General features: G+C 39.6%; 3 protein-coding genes and 1 long non-coding RNA gene across 10 annotated transcripts; 2 read left to right on the plus strand and 2 right to left on the minus strand.

Annotated features, from left to right (window-relative positions):
* Positions 1–243: 243 nt before the first annotated feature.
* Positions 244–9,175, minus strand: LOC135486917 (uncharacterized). 4 transcript variants are annotated; one of them, XR_010446754.1, is made up of 8 exons: positions 9,157–9,175; positions 7,024–7,078; positions 6,739–6,798; positions 5,314–6,000; positions 4,662–4,747; positions 4,123–4,247; positions 3,465–3,837; positions 244–2,153 (listed from the first exon to the last, which is right to left on the minus strand). It is a non-coding gene; the product is annotated as an uncharacterized LOC135486917 (long non-coding RNA). The 4 variants fall into 4 exon arrangements; XR_010446755.1 differs by lacking the exon at positions 9,157–9,175 and adding an exon at positions 8,655–8,672; XR_010446753.1 differs by lacking the exon at positions 9,157–9,175 and adding an exon at positions 7,317–7,642.
* Positions 8,443–12,883, plus strand: LOC135486915 (replication protein A 32 kDa subunit-like). Of its 3 annotated transcripts, none has more exons than XM_064770086.1 (8): positions 8,443–8,627; positions 10,156–10,277; positions 10,483–10,590; positions 10,832–10,945; positions 11,078–11,275; positions 11,544–11,657; positions 11,999–12,093; positions 12,412–12,883. In XM_064770086.1, the coding sequence occupies exons 2-8, from the start codon at positions 10,272–10,274 to the stop codon at positions 12,491–12,493; spliced, it is 717 nt and encodes a 238-aa protein (XP_064626156.1). In that variant the 5' UTR covers positions 8,443–8,627; positions 10,156–10,271; the 3' UTR covers positions 12,494–12,883. The 3 variants fall into 3 exon arrangements, with proteins under 3 accessions (XP_064626156.1, XP_064626157.1, XP_064626155.1); XM_064770087.1 differs by lacking the exon at positions 8,443–8,627 and adding an exon at positions 8,689–8,740; XM_064770085.1 differs by lacking the exon at positions 8,443–8,627 and adding an exon at positions 9,620–9,708.
* Positions 12,884–12,976: 93 nt separating this feature from the next.
* On the minus strand, positions 12,977–16,355 carry LOC135486916 (armadillo repeat-containing protein 7-like). The gene is made up of 7 exons (XM_064770088.1): positions 16,047–16,355; positions 15,490–15,588; positions 15,050–15,118; positions 14,702–14,768; positions 14,320–14,390; positions 14,032–14,123; positions 12,977–13,728 (listed from the first exon to the last, which is right to left on the minus strand). The coding sequence occupies exons 1-7, from the start codon at positions 16,153–16,155 to the stop codon at positions 13,666–13,668; spliced, it is 570 nt and encodes a 189-aa protein (XP_064626158.1). The 5' UTR covers positions 16,156–16,355; the 3' UTR covers positions 12,977–13,665.
* A 92-nt stretch (positions 16,356–16,447) lies between these two features.
* Positions 16,448–25,732, plus strand: LOC135486914 (5'-AMP-activated protein kinase catalytic subunit alpha-2-like). 2 transcript variants are annotated; one of them, XM_064770083.1, is made up of 17 exons: positions 16,448–16,568; positions 17,466–17,607; positions 17,901–17,994; positions 18,301–18,445; positions 18,687–18,774; positions 18,965–19,034; positions 19,256–19,304; positions 19,631–19,736; positions 19,929–20,034; positions 20,341–20,452; positions 20,761–20,831; positions 21,092–21,149; positions 21,594–21,677; positions 22,963–23,033; positions 23,369–23,434; positions 23,739–23,886; positions 24,221–25,732. In XM_064770083.1, exons 1-17 carry the CDS (start codon positions 16,481–16,483, stop codon positions 24,313–24,315), a joined length of 1,593 nt encoding a protein of 530 aa, XP_064626153.1. In that variant the 5' UTR covers positions 16,448–16,480; the 3' UTR covers positions 24,316–25,732. The 2 variants fall into 2 exon arrangements, with proteins under 2 accessions (XP_064626153.1, XP_064626154.1); XM_064770084.1 differs by having other exon boundaries at positions 21,633–21,677.
* Positions 25,733–26,257: the final 525 nt, after the last annotated feature.

The following is a 26,257-nucleotide window of genomic DNA, read 5'->3' on the forward strand; positions in this document are numbered from 1 at the left end:
CAATGGACTCTTCCCCTTGGGTGCAAAGGTCAGTATGCGCTTGTAGTCCAAGACAGTGGTTCTGGTCGTTGCAACTTTATGCATAATCCACTTGGTAAGATGACCTCGGGGGGGGGGGGAGGGGGGGGATTTTTTATTTGACCAATTTTTAAGGTCAATATCTGGTAAGCACAACAGTGGCTCCGATGAAAAGTTTCGATTAGTGATGGTGTGTCAACAGGCGAGTCAATAAGAAAAAAAATGTTTCTCTTTCAAAAAAACTTTATTGCTGTACATTACAAAGAAAACAGATGACGATTTGGAATGTAGTGTAGGAGGAAACCCGCATACCGGGAGAAAACCTACGCAGTCGGAGGGAGTCGCCATCTCCATCACACAGGTGACAGGTGCTTATGTTTGAAATGACTTAATACATTGTATATTATAGTTCATACAATGATCGTAGTACATTATTTTTTGGCTGCACCACTCCGAAAGCCCAATACAAGAAGAGGACCGGGAGATATGATAGTTTTTCTATCCCTTTAAGACGTGGTCAACTTCTTTACAAGATGTCACAAAGAAACACTGATAAGTGTCCTTGCAACACAATGCTAAATTGAGATAAAAAACAATAGACTCAACTACATGTACTCCACCACAATGGTTTGAGTTAGCACTAAACCTCTCCATGCATTCATCATGTTTATAATACATGAATAGCTATTGTATTAAAACCTATAGTTCATGCCTTCAGGTGAGCCATGTGAGCTTACAATAGATTTGGTCACTGCTGATGATTTGAATAACAAAGGAACCACATTTGTCATGGCCACTGGACAGAGCTGGCTGCCACTTAGCATAACAAAGGGAGCAGTTACGACATGTCGTTTGCATGACAAAAGAGGTGACCTCGACAGGGCAAAGATTAAAAGTTGGCTTTGCCATACTTTTTGCCAAGTCATGGAGTCTAGATCTCATTAGACATTTTACAAAATATTTACATGCAAGATTTACAAATACATTCATACAGGACAAAAGTTTTAAAACGTCTAAAAGTTGACGTTTTTAAGCTACACTTTTCTCAATCAATTCAGTATCATGTAAAAAATTGTCATCAAGGAACCATTGTGATCACTCATTGCCCAAGGTGATGTACCCATGGACAACATCATCATCAACAATTCGGGGTCCCTGGTAAGCCATAACAAAACATGCATGCATGCCACCATTGTCGAATGACATGCTTTGACAACGGCTCACAGTTGTGACCACTAGGGAAGGATCAGTCTTTAAATTTCGAATAAAACAGTGAGAGTTTTAAATCTGACTGTTTTAGTTCAACTGGAAAGATGTTTTGGTATTTCTTCAAGGAGGAAATTCAAATTCAACAATTCACTGTTGGTCATTTGTCTCGAGCATGATAGTACATGTATTGAGCAACTGAACCAGCCAGTGTGATGTAAGGTCATGGGCATCAGAGCCCAGGCCATGTCAGTTGATTCTGTGGTACTGATGAGATTGAGAAACAGTATGAAAGGCCTACAGTTCCATCAGACACATGTGTTCTTGTTTCGTGGGGTCAGCGAAACAAGAACACATGGACCCCATGTCAAAAGTGATGGATATACCAGTAAATATCTGATGAATTCGGTGATTTTTAAGCATACAAATAACTTTTGCCTGAAAAGAATTTCAGGGTCCTCATCTGGCAGCTGTTGGCTTCTCTGGTAGCCACAAACAACCCATCCCCCAAATTGTTATTCCTTCTTATCTTAAGAACAAAACTTAGCTTGAAAATTATTTTGTTTGGGTTCTGGAGCGACTTATCATTGGCTCCCTTGTTAGCCATAAACAAGCCATAATGATAATTTCAATCCCTTCTTTGAAAAGTGTAAGATTTTGAACCATGGCACAAGTCATGATCATAACCAAACATAGATTAAAACAATCTATGCTTGTCATAAGCAGAGTAAATATTTGCCTTCTCACCATCAGAAAAATTTGAATTTTCATTAAATCACCTTTCAATCAGATATTTTGATAAAACGATAAAGCCTACGGTGACAAAATACAATCTAACCGTCGTACTGTTACTTGACGGCGATGGGAGCATGGTTGGGATGTGCTGGGTCAACAACATCCTTCTCCCTTCTGTGGGACGGCTCATCATGCTGAAAAGAAAAAGACAACATAAAATTAAGGTTGTTCATTCATGCTCAAGTTGATAATTCAATGTCAAGGGGCCGGGCCATTGTGCTGACCGTATAATCTTGTGGTAGTAGACAATTCATGCTGGTTAAGAAAAGTGCTATAGGTTTCAGACGAAGAACTTTTCGAAAACATCTTCTCTATTAAACCTTCATTTAGGACTCTCACGCTGAGCGCTGCTTTGGATGAGCAAGAGACACAAATCTGTGTTCCTCCCCGACATGCCTGATTTCATTACAATGACTAATTCTATCCTTAATCAGCAGTTTCAGAGGGAGGTAAAGGACTAGAATTTGGGAAGTTTTGTCAAAAGGGCGGTTTGGTTAAGGAGCATTTTCCAAGTCATTATTTTGAGCCGAAGTTTAGCTCCACCCTTGTGGTTTTGGTTAGTCAATCAATACCGACATTGCACCAACCCAAGCGGCCTAACCATAACCGCTGAACTCAAAACGAGGCTTTGTTGGCACATGGTGCATTTACACAAGTGCGGTTCATTCTAAATCCAGGTATTTTAGAATACTAACAACGCGATTTTCATCAGAATTGCACAGATGATAGTTTTAACCATTCTTTATATTGAGTGCAAAAAGGTGTTGCCATAATACTGCTTATGTAATAAAACAACACACTTTTACTTTTATTTAATACTTGCAACCAGACCCTGACCTTCACTACCAAAGGGTTTCTACCGAGTCTTCAGCTATTGTTTATCAGCAACAGTTGATATTCATGCTCATTACAAATAAGTGCCTGGGCAGCTTTCCAAAGAGGAATCAAAAGGCAGCCGCAAGGTAGGCAAGATAAGTTTAACACAAAGTCACCAATAGGGGTCTCTCACCTCTCAGAGTATGTCGAAACTATTCACGCTGTATGAGGGATACATTTAGTGCTGAATATAACCTGACCCAGTGCTCTTACTTTGCATATTAGTCACCTGAAGATGGCCAATTTAACCCCCCCCCCCCCCTCCTGCTTATAGTCCCCCTTCAACGTGATTAAAGCCTTTGACTTTGCATGTACATAACTAAATTATCCTGTTTACAACCAAGAACATTCTTTATCGTCCAGTTCTTTTTGCAACATTTTATTGTTTTACTAATTGAGATTGGTCCAAACTTTCATCACCGCGAGTTTGATGAAAATTGCACTGTAATTGGTGTCGCAAAAATAACATTTGAAAATTGTTCCTCAACAGAGAGCTCACGATCTCTAAATCAGGCCAATGGCTATACCTAAGGGCATTTGAAAAACTGAAATTGATTTGTTTATATTACCGTGTGATGGCATCCTTCCGTAGGTATGAGATAGGCTGTCCTCATGGTGGCTGCAGGGTATCATGTCAGGGCTCTATGTCCGTAGCTTTCTGTAAGTCCAGAGAGTCCCTTTCGAGTTAAGATTGTCATTCTAGTCAATTAGAATATTGTCATAATAGTCTATTAGAATGACGGACATTTAAGTGTCCTTCCCATCCACACAGTAAACACGTTCCCTTCTTCATCTTAGCGAAGGTTCTCCTTGAATTGGTCTGTCAAGGCATCATTTGCTGAACTGTGGTTCATCAATCCTGCACATGGATATCCCTCAGCGCAACCATTCGATCCACTGAATCCACTCGAATCTCCGTCGTCTGCCCGTATCTGTGAGCGACTGGAAAACAAAATTTAAGGTTACTCCATTATTCTACCATGATTGATGCATGTGCCGTAGGGCCTTTCATTCAGTTTTATCAAATTTACCAGTTAATTTTCTAAAAGGCTTAGAATACTGACGACCACAACGCTAGAGTACTTGACACTTGATTAGCAATTCAATTCCAAACTGAGGCTGCTCGTGCAGTTTGAAGATAAAATCAACCATTTTGCGACTTGATGAAACGAACTCAGCCCATGGCGTGTTCACCCATTTACCGTCTTGTCATCTGTTTATATTTACCATATATGCATTGGATTCCTTTGTCATCCAAAATCGTTGAGAGTCACATCTACCATAGCACGAATTGTAGACTGTGGTTGAGTGGTTAGATCTTCTCGACAGCCATCATCTCAATCTGCAGAGGGCTAGATAACAGAAAAAATACATTCAAGGACCTATCTCAAAATGAATAGATTGAAACCAAAAGATATTCTTCTTTTCATATGGGCGAGATGGTTGTCAGTTGACAGCGTTTTCTTGGGAATAAAATGTTGATCGGCAAACTCTTTGGCAGGCGTAATCTTCATGAATCCTGGCCAATTTCATTTGTTGAAGACATGAAGACAGAGTCTTCAGTTTTTAGTCATAATATTAATAAGGGGGTAGAGGGTTCACAGAAAAGAAATAATTTCTTTTGGCTTCAGTCTATTTGGGATGATTCCTATGTTTAAGTTGACATTAATTTCAATGACACCCTTTAAGTTCTACTTCTTTTTTTATTATTTTTCTCTGATCGACTCCTAATTATTTGGTCGTCAAGATTCAGATCAAAATTTCACCCTGTAGACTGCAACATCGTCTTTTGTGTCCCTTGTCCCTGTGTCCCTTGTCCTTGTGGCCCTTGTACAATGTTGGCTCGGGCTGCCTAAAAAGAATCATAAATTTTGTTGAGGGGTTTATCTAATTTCTGTGTGTTTCTACTGCATGCTGCGTTCACACTGAATCCGATTTAAAACTGTTTTCCAGAGAGCACTCTCCGGAATACGAATTGGCTACACCAGTTTCGAAACGGCTGCACCACACTTGGCCTAATGCGCATGCAATTCGATTTGAAAAGTGCAACTCTTGCCACGTATTGTAGTAACGTGCCTTTCGCGGATGAGTGTCCCTGCCCTTTGTTGTAATTAGTAGATAATCAAGACAGAACACAAGCTTGTGTGCATGACCCCTGTCAACGGACTGTTTTGATATGTATTAACGCGCACACCACAAGTTTTTATGAGAATCAGTCAATACGAATTCAACAAAGCACATTCAATTGCATTCTTGAACCAAATTGGTTGAAGAGGTTTCAAAACAGATTGAACAGAATTGAGTGTAGCACCCCAATACGTATAAAGTTGAAATTGTACGACAGATTGATACTTTTTTCAGAGTTATTTTTACATCTTCTTTTAATCCAGACATAACTGACGACTAAGTGATGCTTACCCTGTATGGCTCCAACATTGGCAGCAACATCTTCTTGGGGTCCATCCAGTGTCTTCTCGGCTGACGAGTTGGAGGCCGGCTCTCCTTCTTCATCGCCGTCTTGTCGATTTCAGGGGGTGTATATTATTAGCTTTGTGAGGCACAAGGAGGTGAAGAACACTGTTGTTATCCAAAGAGCCCAATGTCTTCGTTATTTGTACTAAACAGGTTCAGCACAAGTCCCACACGGACACGCCTGACATTTCATCCGACGAAATTCCGCAGGTTAACAACAGGTCTTAACCCCAGTCATTCCATCCCCCTCGAGATCAGGTAGGGGATCGCTGGCCAGCTATTGCTTACTATTGTTAACAGTCGTAAGACTTATCCCGCCAACACTCTAAAACAAGGGGACCAATTGAATGACTAGCGACACGCAACTGTTTATTCCCCCCATCAATCAACCACAATGACTCAAAGGGAACACGTACTTTGAACCTAAGTCCATGTCATCACCGTCGAAACTTAGATGAGGACCGCAGAACAAAGTGGCAAGCATGCCTGGGACCCAGCCACCGCGCTTTGGAAATGAGATGAGATAGACTCAAGTCGCCAGTCACGATAACCAAATACACCAAGCGTATAGCTTGAATCGAACCCAATCTATCATCGTCATTGGTCACCTGGCCTGGCCTGGACAACTGAAAGCTGAATAGGTTCAAATAGATGATAAGCAGGAAACAAAAGAATAACAACTATAATAGCTAGATAACTACGATAGCTAGATAACTACGATAACTACTCTAACAACTAGAATAAGAACAATAGCTACAAAATGAGCAAGTCGGTCATCAGACACACTTCCAACTCTCACAACAGTCACCATAGTCTCTCCCCCCCCGCCCCACATGACCTCCCGCACCCTTTTCCTATCCCGTCTCAAACACACACACACACACACACACACATACACAAAACATCTTACTATGGTTACAACTTTTGAATAACCCGCCTGATTTGGAGAGAGAAGTGTCACTGTCAATTCATTTTTAATTACATGACCAAAACATGATATGGAAAAATTTGTACCGAATTTATTACGGCATTATATAAACATTTCTTGGTATAAAAATCTTTCATTTTGAAATTCAAATTATGGATATGTTGAAAGTTTTAATATCTTTGATTAGTTAGGAGAGTGCACATAATAAAGTTGCAATGGCGATAACAGTTAGAATGTGTTTCGTAATTTGTATTCTTCATGCCAAAATAAATTGTTTCATCCTTTTTCCATATAACTCGCCAATTATAAGTCTGGAATATTTTCACTGCCTTGAGGATCTGTGGGAGTCAAGTTACAAGTTTATTTTACCAACAATAACACAGATTTGACAGTATCACCTCTATTGACAAGGCAGACGAGTCATAACCAGATACTATACCTACCCTTCTTCTTGGAAATCAAACAAGAATCTTCGAATGCAATTGCGGACAAGGTTGTGTCATCTGAAATAATAAATTGGCACAAATGTGTAATAAAATTACAGCATTTCTGCTTGTATTTGTATTAGTACTTAGCAGTCATTATACTAAATGCCGAAAAATTATGGTTGAATCTCAATTTTTCACATGATTTGCTTTCCTTTGGCAGAGGTTGACCTTATTATGGAAATAAATGTGAGCTAGGTCATGGCATATCATGCCGATCCATCGTCGTGCTGATATACATACCCTTGCAAATCATACAAGATTCTTCAGTTGCAATCGCGGAGAGGGTTTTTAGCATCTGGAATGAGAAATTGAAACAGATACATAATATCATCAATTCTACAAGAAGTCATGAAAAAAGCAACTTTCAGCCAGATCCAATGAAAGTACCAGATTTTGCCTGATTCTCTCATGCAATGACTCCTAAAAATACATATTTTCCACAAAAAAATAATCAAAGGAAAGTTGGGCTCTCTTCCAAAATCCCTTTTGCCTGTAAAACGATATAATGTCAAGATTTAGTAGGTGACACCCACCTTTTGGAACATTGATGCTGAACACATGTAATTTGGCTATTTCATAATGTTGAAATGAGTCAAAGTGTGCACACCCTGCCAGAAAGAATATTCTGCTTGCACTGCATGCTTGAACCAAGCATTGGAAGGTATAAAATGTGACAGGTAGTGGTTTTATGTAACACACGCAAACTTTCCTTCAAGGTTGACTGAGTCTGTTGTTGGCTTAGATAACCAAACAAAGGTGTCAGATGTAATACACTAATAGGCCGTGAAGCCAGATTGGTAATGAGATTGGCCATAAGCCATGAATAAATAACCTTTTTGATTATTGTGGATTGGGTCTAATAAATATCGTATGGGGTATTAATCACATAGTAGAGTTGCTAGTTTTTCCTAAAACAGATCTTGCAATGAAAACTGGTAGAAAAAAGTCATAATGGTGAACTTGGTGGATACCAACTTTTCAAATTCTGGTGAATTTAGAATAAAAAACCCATAAAAGTCCTGTAGTTTCATGGACGAGGAATTTCATCACATACAGATTTGAGAACGAGAAGTTGAATACACCCTTAGAGTTCATACCGTAGAGAATGCTATTATAGACTAATCGTAGTACCAAGCACAGACCAAAGTATTAAGAGGGCACGTCATCATTGCGTAAATTCAGGAAAGAACCCTTAAGATGGAATGACAACATTTTCATGAGCTCAGAAACAATTAATTTCAACTTAAACATGACTTAGCTAGGAATAATTTCCAACAAATATCTATATGATTATGAAATACGCAATGTTGGTGAACAGAGCGCCGTTCGAAACAACAGTAAAACTCGGCCCCTTTTCATCAAATTTGGTAACTCATGACAACGGAGCCTCAGAGGTGTCCTATTTATAGCGAATCCAGTCAGACTTTTAGCACATACGCGTACATTCAGGGAAGACTCCCTAACGAGACCCGAGGCGAATTGGCACTGTGATCAGTCGTGCTGTCACCTGATCACGGCAACACTGGACGCTCGTGACTGCGCCATTCATCATTAAAATCTATATCTTTACGCATCTGTTTGACACAAAAACATTGTTGCTGTTGTGAAAACTATATCACACATGCACGACATCCTTAAACCGTCTTTTATCTATCGAAACATAACATTAACAAGGAGGCTTTACATCCATGTTACAAGCAGCGCACTATGACTAGGCCTAGGGCCTAGCCCTATTAATATAGGCTACACTGCATCACTGTGTGGACGATCAAACTCATGGATTGTAGTAGGCCTGGAGGGACTATATGTGAGAAATTCAACGGGTGTAGGCCTACTGTATTAGTGTATGTAATTTTCGACATTGTACGGACCGAAGATCGGGAGATTGTTAATTCACACATAACACACACACCGACACAGGTGACAGTGTGAGCACTGAGTGAGTGACACCACTGAAGTGAGTGTACAACAGTACATAGGCCTACACGTCACGGTATCAGGCTGTTTCGCTACATTGCCAGTTCGCTACAAGTCGTTTCGCTACATGTGGCGGTCGTTTCGCTACATGGTAGGTCGTTTCGCTACATGGGTGGAGTCGTTTCCCTACATGATGGGTATGGTCGTTTCGCTACATGGAGGACGTTTCGCTACATGGGTGGAGTCGTTTCGCTACATGGATGTAGTCATTATTTTTACTCTATTTTACCCTACTATAATTCCCGGTGGTGACTACAAATTTATTATAGCACAGTTTGCCGGTAAAAAAACGTATACGGTTTGATGGCGCGCAAGGGGTTCTTGTCGTTTGTTCGCACTTGAATGGACCAGTAACCTCATAGACATCCATTCGCGTTGGCTCGCTCAATTACGTACTTATTATTGATTGACAGGGGTCATTCAACCGCACTTCAACGCAGATTGGAGGCCTTTGCAAGGCCTTCGCGTTGGCTCGCTCAACCGTCTGTATCCGTGTATAGTATACGTACTTATTATTGATTGACAGGGGTCATTCAAACGCACTCCAACGCAGATTTGGAGGCCTTTGCAAGGCCTTCGCGTTGGCTCGCTCGTCTCACCCATGTAGCGAAACGTCCTCCATGTAGCGAAACGACCATACCCATCATGTAGCGAAACGACTCCACCCATGTAGCGAAACGACCTACCATGTAGCGAAACGACCGCCACATGTAGCGAAACGACTTGTAGCGAACTGGCAATGTATCGAAACGACAGTTTTTTCAGGACAAAGACCAAGCAGACGGAGATGAATGACCGGCGAGGACGGACAAAAGAGAAGGCACGGCCTATAAGGAATTAGACAAAAACAGCAAATATCTCAAAATTAAAATCCGCGAAAACGAAATTTTTCAATCCTTTTGTTTTTCTTTGTCTTTCCTATCAACTTCAAAATGTGGGCTTCACAAGGTATATTCTACTGAATACTATGCTCCCCTTCTTTTAAAGAACCCGAAATAATCGGTTAAATCACCCGTATGTTTGTCTTTTTCCTACGCTTTTTTCTCAACAAATGTAACCACTAACACTGTGACTGTACATTTTACACTACACTCTACAGACTACACGACAGTGTACATGACTCATGTCATGAGTATCACAGTAGTAGTCAGTCAGTACTACAGAGTTAGAGTAGATAGAGCTCCTCGAAAGTAACCATGTCAAAATGCCTTCAACCTACCCGTAACTCAAGTCTCAAGAACTCTGATTCATCCAGATTAAAGTTGCATGCAGTGTTTTTAGAATTCTAGATTTTTTTTCCCACTCACTCGGTCACTGACCGATTAACTGCAAGTGGTGGAAGTGCAAAGTTATTCAGAACTAATTTATCTTTATATGAAATGTTCTTCTTTTCAGGAGGTAGCAGTGGTACATACGGAGGCGATGGCCAGTTCTCAAATGGACCCCAGGGTGGCGGAGGTTTTGTCGGCTCTCCAGGATTTGGGCAGTCGCCAGCAGGACAGGGAACAACTATGAAGGTACGCGTACATATATTTCAGTACCTCCATATCTGCCACTGCTATTACAGTTATATCTGTCCTAGATTATACAAGAATGATACGACTTATTGTGATGTGGAAAAGAAGTGATGCTAGTACGATGTCCAGAATCAGTGTTCATTAAACTCACCTAGATAGAGGAAATATATTTTCTAATTATGGTGTTATGTTATGAACTTTCCAGAGAGCAAGAGCCACCAAGGTAACCCCTTCAACTATTGCTGACATTCTTTCTTGCACAGCAGATGGAAACAGTTTTACTGTAATGGGTGGACAAGTGGAACTAAACCAGGTATTTATGAATAATCAGGGCCCTTCTATTCAGCTAAAATGTCATGAAATATTCATGAGCTGTGTGCAATGTAGTTGTCATCATTATCAAAAATATTATCTTGTGCCAACATCAGTTTCTTTGATCAGAAGCTGATTTTGATTTCCAATTACTTCAAAGTCTTCTGAGGAAAAAGTCACCGTTTAGAAACCTCATAAAACCACTTAAAGGAAGTAAACCTAATGCCGTTTCTTTCTTCCAGGTCTCCATCATAGGTATTGTGAAGAGTGTGAAAGATGGTCCATCAAGGATCGACTATGAAATCGATGACTTGACAGGAGGAATCCTTGAAGTCAAACAGTTTGTTGACAATGAGGTGTGTATTGTTCCTCTGGAGTCTTCAGTATTTCCTTTAGTTTCAAATTGCATGTTGCTTTATCCTTGGCTATTTTGTTTCATGCCAACTTCTCCCTTCAGTAAGCATCAAAAGTTGTCTCTTTAATTAAAGGATACTCCAGAACACCTGAGAATCAAACCCCAGCGAGAAAATGCCTACGTCAAAATATTCGGCCATATGCGAAGGTTCCAAGACAAGCAGACCGTCGTTGCATTCAAGACAGCACCACTGAGCAATTTGAACGAACTCACAACACATATATTGGAGACCATTCACACCAGACTTGTGCTCAGCAATGGGAAGAATGTGGTAGGTTGTCAGTCACTATTACATACACAATATATTCCTCTGCAGTTACAGGCCATTGAATTTGTGCCAACTGTTTGACACTTTTGCATTTATAGACGAAATCAGGACTTACATTGTCCACCTACATATAGAGAGGGTGACTCTCATGACAGCGTATGTTTATTCAAGGGTCACCCATAAAGTCCTAGTTGATGCTCGGCACAGAAATCATTATTTTTACTTTTGTAATTGTCGTTTCTCACCTTTGTAATTCTTCCAATCTTTCTAGACTCAGGGGACAGCTACAAGTGGCAAAGTGAATACCATTCCTATTGGCAACGCTGATGAAAATAGGTTTGATGGATCAGATGGATTGAATGGCCTTACACCTATACAACAACAGGTAGGCTTATGCTATAAGATCCATTGCTAAGATGTAAGATGTAGGCAATAGGTCAGGTTGGTTAAAATAATTCAGTTGTTTCTTTGACCCAAGCAACAACTGAACCAATGTGCAAACGTTCACATTAGAAGCCTTTGAAAAATGGACGGACATGAAGCTAATCTTCCTTTCTCCATATACTGACACATAGCTCGATCCTTATTTGTTTATGAGTTGAAGGTAGGATTTGCTGGCTGTTTCAGGAATAACACAGTTTTCTATTTAGGCAGTTTGAATGTATTCTGATGTTCAACCTTCAATGTCTATCCTGTGAAATGCTCACTTATTTTGTTTCTAATCAGGTTCAACTGAAGATCGCTAGCACCATTAGTGACCAGGGAATCAGTGTCCAAACAATCTGTGAACAGTTGCGAGGAGTAACAGAAGCGCAAATCAGGCAGGTTGCATTTCTCTCTGCTCTCGGTGAATCTAGTATTTTGCTGTTTCTCAAGCCCCACAGACACAAGTAAATTCCTCCAAGGAAAGGCACTATTCATGTCTACATGAATAAGAGTAGCAGGGGTTGTATTAGTTCTCAATGAAACCTTGGTTTTTGTTCTTCGATCAAGTCATTCATTACTAGGCCGTCTGCTGATAGGCCTAGGCAATGATAAAGAACCAGGTTTTCCCTCGGTTATACACAAGTAAATTCAGATGCTGCTAACAAATGCCACTTTCCAAATTTCTAATTCACAAATATTTCTCAATATTGCAGGAAAGCAATCGACTTCCTGAGCAGTGAAGGCCACATCTATTCAACTGTGGATGACGATCACTATAAAACAACAGATAGTTGAGGAGTGACCAAACTTTGGAATACGACACATGGCTATGGACACTCAGGACTATATAAAGTTACAAAGAAATGTTAGAAACATTATTGAAAGTGCTCGACATTTGTGAACAATTCAAAATATATTATGTGCTTACCAAAAATCCTCTATTTACATATTATGTGGACATCACATAAGTGAGAGGTGTCTTGAAAGCTTACTTTATAGAAATATTTCGAGACTGTGCGAGTTTTGGGACTATTTTGCAGTCATGACCGAGCCAATTACAGTTGCAATGGTCTTCTGTCGACTTTGGTATCTTATCCTATCCGACAAATAGAATTGGTACTGAATGGATCAACATGGCTCAATAGCTCATGCATTGATAATAAACTAAAACTGCATATTGTTAAATGTGTCTCACTCATTCCTTCCACTTTCTATGAAGCTGAGAGGATTGCAGATTTCGCTGTGCAGTTGTGATGTTTGCTTCAGGCTTCATAGTCTAGGCCTGGTCACAAATCACTAAGAAGGCTTGTGAATGATTGAAAATCGGGTCTAAGGCTGCGTATCCATAGGCTCTTCCTTTGTCACGTTGTTTCCATTGTCTCCATTAAAGCATGATTTCTCGTACAACCAATGAGATCATCAAATAAGCTGACCAATGGTTCATTTTATGTGTGCAGCGTCACTAGAAACCCCGGAACAAGGAAAAATGCTGTAAGCGCATGGTTTATGGAAAATCAGTCTTAAAGGATACCATATTGGTGTTAGAAAATAGAATCCAACCAATAGAATCCCTCTATTCCTGATCTGTCCAAAAGCAGACCTGTACCGTCTTTAGATATCCAAGTTGCACCTACCCACAAGAAACAAACTACGAATACCAGTAGTTATTTGTATAAACACTATAATTTTATTCAAAGCACTGATTTAAGTCATTGTGACAACTTGTCATCATTGCAATAAGAATCATATGCAACTTCACATATCCTCACATTTTCTTTCAATCCATAGAGATCCAAACAAGTTTGGGAAATCCTAAATGCATACCAATTTATCAACGTTGTTAGTCAGTTCTATACACAGAATGAAAAAGTACTTTGCTTTATCAGTTCAGAAGTTTCCACATTTGACTGCCTAGTTGTCCTGTTTCAATCCACAAGTATTCCTTCCAATGACATTCCTGCTGAAATTCATGTCCCCGATTCCTGGAAAAGTTCTGATGCTTGAACACATTGTTGCTTTGTACAATAATCCTGCAAAGAAAGATAAACCTCGATTAAAGTGATGTCCGGTTCTAGTGCTGCTTGTTGATATTCAAAAGTAAGACTAGTGTTCCCTCTCAAGAAACTTCCAAAAACAAGAAATGGCCAGAAGTTCCAAATGCATGCAGGAAATCGTAGGTAGCAAGCCAGTATAATCAATGTACCTGGTACTCTTGTAGCAGTGTTTGAAGTAATTTTATGTGATTGGCAAGTGTGTTATGTCCACCTCCCTTGATGTGTGGCTCCATGCCAGTGATGATACAATTTTACTAAGTGAAGTTGGTAATCACTTACCTGCAGAAAAACTGTTGCTAGATTACTGTGACGTTTGTTCGTGGACTTTGAAAACCTCATCATACACTCCACAACTGCAGGGGATGTTATCTCTGGAAAAACATGAAAACTATTATCAACAGTTTCACCTCATAACCTTATGAGATTTTGTGCTATTAACTTAACTCCTGTACGTTCTGCCAATCCTAAAGTTTATGGTGCACTTTGACACAATATTGGAAATGGATAGTGAGTGATGTTTACTATTTATAATAAGCTTGTAACTGGTACTGTTACATGTATTCCTACCTTGTTTTGACTGTGGGGTAATGAGAAACGTTAGAGTGGTCATCGCAGACAGAACGGTTTCTTGATTCGTGCTGTAACAGAGAGAAGCATCATAATGCAAGATATCTTTTATTCACCATACTATAAAGCACAAACTTTGAAGATTTGAGAAGATCAGTTTCAATCAACCCCTTTTCTTGAAAACTTACAAGTATAAACAGCCTGTTCTAAAATGCAAAAAAATATCTCCTTGTCTATGTCACAAGGGAAATGGGCCTTTTGTCAAAGATAACATGTTATAAAAGGGCCATATTTTAAAACGACCAGCCTCAGGCCTATTGCAGGCTTCTAAGAATAGGCATGATGGGCCATGTCTTCCTAATGGGAGTGAAGTTTGGCTGACCTTGACATGCATGTTATGACTTTGTGGACTCCATCAGCAGCTAGAATTAACTCTTTGTTCTCTTTATCTGGAATATAATAGTTGAAACAAATAACAAAAAGTTATACTAGTATTTTTATCCAGCACACTAACAGGAAATTTCCTAGACTCAAGTCATAGCTACAAGGTGCACATTGTTTCCTGTGCAGTGTCAGATAAGTTAATTGTCCATCTAAACTCATTTTGTGAGTCTTCGAAGCCAAAATTTTATCAAACCTTCATTCCTTGGGGAAAAAAGCCATACAGAAACTACATTCTGTGCATATAAAGATTACTGCACCCCCGGAGATGGCATGTACTGGTACTTACCAAGGGCAAGATTACAAAGACCACCTATACTGAACTCCACTATCTTTTCATTGTTATCCTCAAGAGCACCTAAAAGAATTATGATATAAAGTGGGAGGAAAACAGTTTTATACCGTTCACAGATACCATAGCAATTGGAATATTATGGTAAACTGTCATAGAATACCTGAGTACATGATGGGCCGATGGTAGGATCTACGATGATTATCACAAACCAAGGATGAAACCAAAAACCACATCTACCATACATGTCATAGGTTCTATGACGGGCCATCATAGTATCAAAGAAGATCAACTTGTCACTTGTAATTAAAGAAATCCTGTTTTGGTATTAATACTACTTTTATCAGCATTAAAAAGTATGAAGATGATAAATGGAAACTTCTTTCCATGTGTACCATTGTCCACAGTGTTGTAGCTACTTCAGAAAGATTACTTACCAAGGAAGAGATCAATTATTTTCAGCCTCCTAATGTAACCATAGTTGATTGGATCATAGGCAAAGTTTGCCAGATTTGCAAGGACCTGCTTTCTTGCATCTAGGGTTCCAGGAAGCAAAATAAGTGTTCAGTTAATAATTGGCATGTTAGTTGAAGGCGTGCAACTAGAGAATAACTCTTCTAAATCGTAACATCATCTCCAGAGTCCTAGACCAGTGATTTAATTGTTCAATACTCTTGCAACGATGAATCTTCACCACATTTACACTCATTGAAGCTGGATCTCTAGTCTAGGGATCTCATGATCTGGTGATGGATGCATGCAGTTACCAAGTTTCTTGGGGGCAAATCACAAATGATTAATCCTTGAACAATAGGCACAGGTACTGACCAACACACAAGGAAAAATACTACAGGAGAGTATTCATGTATGACAGAAGACGATTGATTCTTTATGTCCGCAAAGCTAGACTGAAAATGATAAACAAACAATTCACTGAGATGCAGTGTTTATTGCACTTTTCGTTTTTTTGTCATTTTACAAACTTGCAGTGTACCTAGATCGCGACATTCTTCGTATTCATCTTTCAAAGATCGCAAGAAACTGAACCGTCCAATTCCAAATGAACCCGTCTTTTTGTCAAGGTGTTCTTTGGAACTGAACATTTTTACTTTTTCCACGTTTTTTTAGGAATCTTCGTGCTCCGTGACACAACAGTCTAACCTTGGAGGTGTGTCTTCTTCCGAAGATTTCCGTGCATATCCGAAGTAAAATAAACATACATATTTCCATTCATATTACGTATTTCTTTTGTTTAAACTAATGTCTTGTTGCTTTAGAACATGAATATTACCATCTGAAAATGTACGATCCACAATCTGTCAAAAGGGTTTGTCTAGAACGAAAGAAAATACATATTTACGGAAATTAATGAGATGGCCCGATCGCGATAATGAGATCGAGAGCGAGGTCAAAAGAAAAACAACAAGAATGGCGGAAAAGGCACAAGCTCAAGTGAAAATTGGGCACTATATTCTTGGGGAAACCCTAGGTGTTGGTACTTTTGGGAAGGTGAAAAGTAAGTTGAATATACGTAGCTTATGCTTGACTATTTTGACTGCTCCGTGCGCATTCTAAATCCCCTCATTATCCCTTGTATATTTGATGTTTTAATTGCATCATTCGCGACATGGGTTTATGTACAGCGGTTTGAATGCATTTTGTGTGTACATTGCAATGCAATGGCAATGCGTGGACGGAAGTACAGTCATGACAGTAGGCTTTTCGGGCTATGCTTGTTGTTGTGGTCTGAGCCTTGGATCTTTGAGTAAAGTATATAGTTGGTCTGAGCCTGGACGGATGAACTATCAGTCACTGACATTCCAATCAATATACTGCCGCACTGGCTGGCGCACATTCATATCGTTGATGCGTGACAGTATGAGTATGGTATATGAGTAACACACAATAAATGACACTCACACTGACAAGTCTAAGGTCATGATTAGCCTAAGGGGCCTACCCGACTAACTATAAGGTAATGTCAGACAATGACCTTCAATTTAACGTCATGTTATTGCCTCGTTGTCAGAACATTGTGTATCATCGACACTTTGGGGGAAGTTACATCATGACGTAAAAAGTGATGATGTTCTATCCGTTGTTAACGTGTGACCAGAGGTGAAATAAGCAGGACTAAAGACAGTCAATTAATTGACATCCTCCCAGTATTTTCTTTCAAATACACTTGTGTTAAGAATGACTATTGTTGTACCAGTAGTCTTAATCCTTGGATGAATCAACACAACTGGTCATGATTAGTCATCAGTTGAGGTCAATTTCAAAAGGCATTGACCTTCTCAAAGTTTGTTTTACATCCAGGTTGTTGTTTTCACTGACTCGCTGAAAAATGACTGGATCAGTGGATGGAGCTATGAAGTTTGGTAGCTTTAAATGTTAAGAATTCCTCTTTTAGTTGGACAACATCAGTTGACTGGACATCGTGTAGCAGTCAAGATCCTCAATCGACAGAAGATTAAAAGTTTAGATGTGGTCGGAAAGATTCGAAGGGAAATTCAAAACCTGAAGTTGTTCAGGCATACCCATATTATCAAACTGTAAGTTGATTAGAGCTGCGAAAGGATTCTGTTAACGAAGTGGTGACTGTATTCGGGCCATTTTTAAAACAAAGAAGTTGTGAAGTTCAAAGTTTCATGAAATTAATGATACCTGATAATCAAATGTAAATCATCATGATCATAGAAATGTTCTCTTTTATTGTGTGAACAGAAATGACAAACCAGTACTGTGTGTACTGTGTGTAATTTGTGTAATTATTTGTTGTAAACCTTCTACCCAACTGTAATGACTTCCCTGCCCTTAATCTGTGTCAGACATTGTCTTGTTTCAGGTATCAAGTGATCAGTACCCCGACAGATATCTTCATGGTCATGGAATATGTAGCTGGTGGTGAACTATTTGATTACATTGTCAAGCATGGCAAGGTATGGACATGAATATTGTCTCCTGCAGTCAGAAGATCTAACCTTGTCCTGTTTCATAGCAGCAGATTCTACTGGAATAGGACCAAGGCTACTGACCCAAAATACTCATATCTAGAATGGCATTGCTGCAAGATTAACCGTGTCATTCGTCACTGGGTATTGAAAATGAACTCCACTAATTCAGAGTTTACATTCTTGTTCAGCCATTTCAGTTAAACGCTTGGTCACTTGGTGTTCTGATCTGTGTAACGTCTAACAATGCTTCTGGTGACCCAAGATTTTGACAAAGTTGTTTTTTATTTTCAGCTGAAGGAGCATGAAGCTCGACGATTCTTCCAACAGATCATCTCAGGTGTTGATTACTGTCATCGTCACATGATAGCTCACAGAGATCTCAAACCGGAGAATTTACTTCTTGATTCGTCTCAGAATGTAAAGATTGCTGACTTTGGTAAGTGAAGCAAAGAAAACGTGGAGTAGGTGGTGTCTTGTGTTGAATTTCGAACTCAGGAAAGTACTTTGGGTAAACATTGTCCCTTGTGTCATCAATCATTCATAATCACTCATTTGCAGAGATGACCAGAAGTTTTTAGCCAAAGTTGGCATATAGATTTCCTGAAATTTCAGGACTTCCTTTAGTCGTTCGCAGGTTTTGCCCTGTGGTTCATTTTTGCTTTTCTTCTGAATTGCAGGTTTGTCTAATATGATGACTGATGGTGAATTCTTACGAACAAGTTGTGGATCTCCAAACTATGCAGCTCCTGAAGTCATTTCTGGAAAGTCAGTACCAAAAAACCCTTTCTCATTGGGATGGTTCAAATTATGCCTTTGGCAAGTTACTTTGCCTCTTTAGTCATGTCCTTATAAATCAATGTTTGTCATCTTTGGCTCACCCTCTCTGGTGTATCTGTGTCATTTGTCTCATGTTTGTTTATTGTTGTGATTGACATCATTTGATGTTGTATTTCAGGTTGTATGCTGGCCCAGAGGTTGATATCTGGAGTTGTGGTGTAATCCTGTATGCATTACTCTGTGGGACAGTAAGTGTGATTCATTACAATCTGCTTTGAATTTTAAGTCTTAAAATGGAACAATTCCGTTGCTGTCAAAAAGAAGTTTAGATGTGAGACTCTATTATGACGATGAAACACTGAGAACAAAAAGGAGTGAGAAAATTGGATTTTGGGAATTGTCATTGAGTAAAAAGTGCATTTATTTCTTTGTATTACTATCATTCTGATATTTTGCCCCTATTTTTCAGCTGCCATTTGATGATGAACATGTGCCAACACTTTTCAGAAAAATTAAGTGTGAGTACTTTTCTTCTATCTACCATACCAGTATCATTTATCAACTTGTCACAGAAAGACTCCATTATGGATGTTAAAGTTACGCCATGTGGCCCATGTGACACACTTTGTCCTTGCGCAATGCGGATTGGCAATGGTAGCAGTGAAGTGTGCTAGCATCGATCAAGATGTCATCCACTCATGGCACCCTTTGTTAATGACATCTGCAGGGTCAAGGGCACTGATTGACTTCCAAAATGGATGCTCAAATGACTGCATAGATTTAAAATATAGAAAACAGCTTTTTGATTTCCGTTAATTTTGATGTCTGTTCCAATTTGTTTCAGCTGGTATATTTGCCATCCCTGATTATCTCAATAAGTCTGTGGTGAATCTGTTGGTGAAGATGCTTCAGGTGGATCCACTGAAGAGATCGACCATAAAGGACATCAGGTATGATTTGAAATCTTTTATGATTTCCCGAGGTTAAGCAGGATGGAATTCAGGAGTTATCATTCCTGGATCCATCACCGTCAGACTTCTTACGAGGCTTAAAACTGAGATTCTTTGAACCAGGGCTTCACGTTATCTCCATTTGTTCAATACAATAAACTTTATACCAGAGTGCTTGTCTGTTGATTTCAGAGAACACGAATGGTTCAAGAAGGATCTGCAAGATTACTTGTTTCCACCACCATATGAGACTGATGCTTCCATTATTGATAAAGAGGCTGTTGAAGTAATCTGTCAGGTAAGGTAATCTGTTGACCTACCATATCAGAGATGGATTTTTAAAGATGTGCTGTCTTTTGTACAAAATCTTCCTGTCAAAATACTTGATCATCAGTCGTGAGTACGGAAGTTGATTTGCCTTGATTCCCTGCATTGTCCCCAAACCTGGCTCCTCCTCTGCTCACTTCATCTTTTGGAAAAGATACTCGTGTTTCATGGTATTTTCATCCCTATCTTTTGCTAAGATCTGGTTACTAAGATTGGATGTTAGTCTGAAGAATACTCTTGACTTAAACTTCTCTAAATTGTTTTTGTTTTTACTCAGAAATTCGATGTTCAAGATGAAGAGGTTCACCGTGCCCTTCTGAATGGAGACCCACATGATCAGTTATCGATAGCATATCACCTCATCATCGACAATAAGAGGTTGGAGGAAGGTAGGCTTGCACTTTCATAGAGTACATGTAACAACGATTTGTGTAGTCCGATCTGATTGGTCCCTGCATCACCGTGTTGTTAATTTCCCCTTCAGAAAGCAAATCAGATTTCATGCCACCTTTACCATAAATGTATTGCACAGACAATCAGAGACAACATGGGTCTGATCAGCTTTTGTCCTTTTTGGGTGAGATGTTCACTGTTTCTTCATTGCCCCATTGAGCCCTGTGATCTCAAAGTAGGGGCATGTGTTTTTTGTAATGTTTCTCCTTCATATATCAACTCTGTACAATGATCGTCTTTGCAGCAAACAGGTTTGAAGACAAGAACTTCTTTGTTGCACCATCAAGTCCACCAGTTACGGAGTCTTATATCACTGTAAGTCCCAGAAACCACGTCTTTGAAATAAGAAGGATTATCATGGCATGTGAGTTTGTGCTTGTGTTGGCATCTGAGGTCTTCTAAAAGGTGTTAGGACAGACCAGGGTTTAAGTGTGAAGTGGGGTGATAACCTCTGTCATAGTTGATATCAGACTATAAAAGCATAACTTAAGCATGTAATATATGTGCAACGTTAAGAGCTCCTAAGTTATTAAAGAGCTGCCTTTTTGTCTAGATCTGTTCTTCGTTTATTTCAGAGCACAAGTGTTGTGAGGCCTGTGAGTCCCCTCAAGCCACATCCTGAGAGAATGCCAGGTAGGTAGGTGATTCGATAAGTGACATGTTTCCTGCATTGGAATTGGCTGTTTTGCCTGATATTGTGTAATTGAGGCACATTCATAGCCATGATACAATACATGCAGTATTTTTAGTTGTCCTTCACAGGGAGTCACATTCTGGAGGAATCTCCCATAGCGGTCATCTGTTATCAGGGCACTCTCTCTCGTAAGGACTCTTACATTTCACTTCCGTTGCCCATAAAGCATAACTTAACTATATAAAGAATGGTGCTTTAGCCTCTCAAAACTGGAGTTCATTATCGTTTCCTTACCGTCGGTAAAATGGGCTGATACTACAGCAGTCACTCATCACATCTTGCGATAAAATCATCCTCGAATTTGCTAATTTTGCCAATTTTAGGATTTGTTTATAAGCAGTCTGTGAATTCCTTCCTGGCACATTGTCCTTATAATGCTTCAGAATTCAGTTCTTCTCATCTTGATCCATTATTGGCTACAGAAAGGAAAATCAATACACCAATCAAGAAAGCAAAATGGCATCTTGGTAAGTTGGACGTTCATAGATTTGATTTAAGGTTAAGTCTACAGGTAAGTACTAGGCTCATACATTTAGTGTGCTCGCATTTAGAACTTGTGGATCAATCTTGCACAACTGAAGCTACATGTGTGTGCTGTGTGCCATCTCAGATGAAAAATTATCAAAATCAAATTTCTCAGCATCCCATTCGCACAGTGAGTGTATGTCCTACATATATGTACTAAGTAAATTAACAAAAATACCATTCATGGTTATGGGTCATCATTATGTGTTCCCATAGATGTAACAACTTGGTGATCTAAGTCTGTGTACAGTACGCTTGTAGACTCCCTGTTTTGCCACTTCTATGTGTTACCGTAAAACAAAAATATAAGAGCATGCCTTATATTTTCGAGTTTGCCCGAAAATGTATGGTGGCTGAAACAGAAAATTGAAATTACAGTTACAGGGTTGTCAAATATGTTATTCATCCATATACCGTGAATAGATCAAAGCATGCAATTGAGATCTCAGTGTGGCATGGATATAAAGATTCTATCAAGTATAGGTCATCTATACTTGTCTCTATACATCTCCCTTCCTACCCACCCTGTAAACCCATGCAGAAATCACTGTTGGACGATGGAGAAGGTTTCTTATTGTAGCGCTTAATCTGTCAGCCTTTGTATGTCAGTCATAGTGTTGTGTTGTAGAGTCACTTGGTGAAGGTGTTTCTGACATTACTGAAAGGGTACTGTCGTACTCCTTCTGCTTCAGCATTCAATTTGCTATTAACAGTGTCGTTTTTTGCATCGTATTCCATATTAATACATTGGGAACCGATTTTGAATTCACGACAAATCAGCAGGCCTTTTAGTTTTAGTCTTCAGTGGCTGGTTTTGATTTCGGAGTCTCCTTCTCCAAAACGTCTTGCCATCAAAGGCTAATGAGTGACATCTACCTTTGTTTTTCTGAATGTTTCTTCTCAGAGACTGCTTGCTGACTAAGGCTAAGGAGTCCAGTCTCCCCTGTTGTCACAGTGTGCCAAAAACACATAAATCACCATGCAGTGCTAATTCATAATTTCTTTATTTGCCCCCTGCTCTTTTTAGTTCTTCATTAATATCTCTATCCCTCATTTCAACATCCCGTGTCATTGTAAATTTTAGTGAATATTGCATGACCATAGTTCCTCTCAGTGCATGAGTACAGGAATGGTAGGAAGATAGCAAGGGAAATCTAGTTGTAGCTTTTGTACATGTCGTCCCTGGTTATGATTGAAAAACTACATAAAAAAGTGATTCTTTTCCAGGAATTCGGTCACAGAGCAAACCACATGATATCATGCATGAGGTATTCAGAGCCATGAAGACATTGGAATATGTAAGTCTCTTTATCTGGAGGTTGCTGACTACTCACCAAGTCCGTTAAGTGTCGCAGTGCAAGTGGTTGTCCTTGGTTTGGTCTGATGGTTTGATGGTTTGATAGCACAGACAGGTGGCCCCAGCATAAAACCTAGTGTTTTTCTTGCCATTATTGTTATCCATTGTAAATATCCAAAACATTTCAAACATCTCAACTTTAAGAGTTGAGAGACTGGTCATGGATGAGATCAAGACAAAGATTGTTATGATTTCAGGGATTGAAATGATAATTTTGTTTACAAGTATCGATAGGCACTTCATTCATATAAAATATTGTTCTGGTTTCACTTTCAGGATTGGAAGATAATCAACTCCTTTCACATTAGAGTCCGAAAGAAGAACAGTGTCACTGGAAAGTTTGTAAGTGTTACATTCTTTGCTTTCAATTTCTACGAAGGAATCATGTGACATCAGTAAAGAACTTCTATAGGCTATCATTCTGTGGTCGGAATCATTCGTATTGTACATGTTAATGTCGGTCAGACCCAGATCCAATTTTTTCGATGACAGTGCTTTCCATCGAGTTTGTTTTCTGGCTCTCCATCATCCTTATATTGAGACAACTGAGATTCCGTGTTCATCAGTCAGTGTCTGTGCTGAGGCGAACTTTGGGTGTTCTTGATGAAGAGGGGTTAGTGTTAAGTTGCCCCAATTGGATTTTCAGAGCAAGATGGCCCTCCAGTTGTACCAGGTTGATCCAAAGAGCTACCTCCTTGACTTCAAAAGTCTTCATCCAAACGCCAGTGAGAACAGTGATGAGAATGATCCTTTAGCTTCAAGCATGACAGGGTCCCTTTCAGGGTCAATCACAGGTAAGATTTCTTAAGAATACTCAGTGTCGTTGGAATACCGGTGTGTCAGAATAGTGACAGTCGCTGGATTACATCTGAACGACATGGGTAGCGCGTTAACATCAACATTGCAAGGGCCTCTAGATTACATCTAAATCGAGAGTAACCTTGGTCATTTTAAAAAGCGTTATTCATTTAAATGGTTTAGATTATATCACATGTATCAAGTTTGTCATATCATTAAACCTCTGGTGGATGCTTTTCCCCTAGCTGAGGGTTACAGATCTGATCCTATATTTGGGTGTTTCAATTTGTAATTTCAAAAACCACAGTACATTGTTTCCTCACCTTTCAGAAATGGACATTGACGACGCTAAAGGTGTGAGCTGCCACCAGACTTTAGAATTCTTTGAAATGTGTGCCAATTTGATCACAACCCTCGCTAGATGAATCATTGGTGCTACTGTATACCTACTGATTATAAATCCCAGTGATTGGATGATTCGATGGATAGGTCTGCTTTGAGGATCTGACGTGGAAAGACAATTGACTTTGTGGTAAAGATGAGACTCTGTTGCAAGCTGTAAAAATTTGTTTGGCCAGTAGTATAGTTTTTCCAAGATTGTCAACTCAGAAATCTGTAGAAATTGTATGAGGGGAGACTGTGCTACATGTAACTTGCATATATCAGACTTGTGTAAACTTTGTCTTTGCATATAATGAACAGGTTATCCAGGTCCCAAGTCTGTTGGTGATGCATGTCAATACATATAAGTTTTCATATATTCCTGTAATGGACAAAGAAATGCTGGTCCAGTGCAATTTGATGTAGGCAAGGGTATCTTTATTTAGTTATTTTGATCACAAGAAGCAATATGAACCATGGTGAATATTTCTGGGCATTCCTTGGCTTTAGAAAATCATGTAAAAAAGTTAGTGAAAGGTTGTCTCAGTTACTGCCACTTCAGCCGGGTTGCTGATTGTTGACATTTTTGATGACTGGGTTCAACTGAACCTGTATCGAGGACGATGCTGTATTGCTCCCGGGTATGTTCTCGGCCATTTAACCAACCGTTCCTTTTCCAAGATAGGGTCCGACTGTTATCCCTAACTGAAGCCTTCTATAAATATCATGTTTTCTGTGCCATATTAGAATATTTATGTTTAGAATCCAATGTGTTTGGTAGCATGATACGATTATGCTAATCGGTTTAAAAATGGGCAACTTTCATCCAGTAAGACATTTTCACACTCCAAAGTTGTCCTGTGTGGAAGGGGTTTGGGGGGGTCATTTCCATTTTCCAAATTATGTATGTACTGAAGAGTGAAAAGAGATATTAAATCTGGGACTTCAAAAGATTTTGGCTTGACAGATTGGGGAGGGTGATGAAAAGTAGTCGGGACAACCAGTTGTGTAACAGCTAGTTTGGACGATATTCTGCGCGAGTAGATTTACAGTTATTTCTAGCGAGTTGGTTCAAATGAACCTTTCTGTAAATATATGTAAATAACTATAAAAAAACATTTATATTGTGTTGTGCTATTTGTAACCATGCACAGGAAAACATTGTCCGGAATCCCAAGGATGGATACAAATACGTTTTTCATCCCTATCTTTAAAATCTTTTTTGATCCAAGGAAAACACAAAATACTCTGGTCCCCTCCTTCTGGTAAGAAGGTTCAATTCCTGAAATCGTCCTCTTCTGTAACTCAATCCTGAGGTTTCCTGGACATGTGTCTGTGCTGTAAACTGGAATGTCTCTATGTGCTTAACTGAGCATTTGGAGGTTTTTGGGACAGAAAGTTAAAACCAAGAGACTGTGATGTACATTTTATGAATAAGTAAACTGTTCAGAATTGATTAAACTTTCTTCAGTTGTTTTTTCTGTACTGTTCATTGTCCGCAGTCCGATGGCAAGTAGAAGGTAGATATATCGCAGCAGTCTCCTTGCAAATAGCAAAATGACAGAGCAGAAAGTCTGTCACTATTCTTCTGACCCTGCCTGGTACTACTGCAACTGGAGGGAACTTCCATGCCCTGGATGCTACTGGTCTTCGGAGGCTTGCTGGTCACACTCGCGTAGTCATCCGAGAGCTAACTATCCCAAACGTCATGCTGCCAGATCGAACTCTCCCAAATGCCATTGCAACTATCTCGACAAACACTGTTTTTCCAATCTAGTCAGGTTGTGTTTGTCTTGCCATGCAGCCAAGGCTGTGGAGGAGCAAGGCCCAATTCGGCGAGGCCGTGTCTGTCTCATTGTGTTGGAAGGCAGTAGAGGTGCCAGGCCCAAATCGGTCTGGTTGTGACTGTCTCATTCAAGACGGTTGACGTACCCGGCCAGATTCGATGTGGTTGAGACACACAACACAACCAGTCTGGAATGCATC

This window comes from Lineus longissimus, chromosome 4 (genome assembly GCF_910592395.1).
Source record: "Lineus longissimus chromosome 4, tnLinLong1.2, whole genome shotgun sequence".
NCBI lineage: Eukaryota > Metazoa > Nemertea > Pilidiophora > Heteronemertea > Lineidae > Lineus > Lineus longissimus.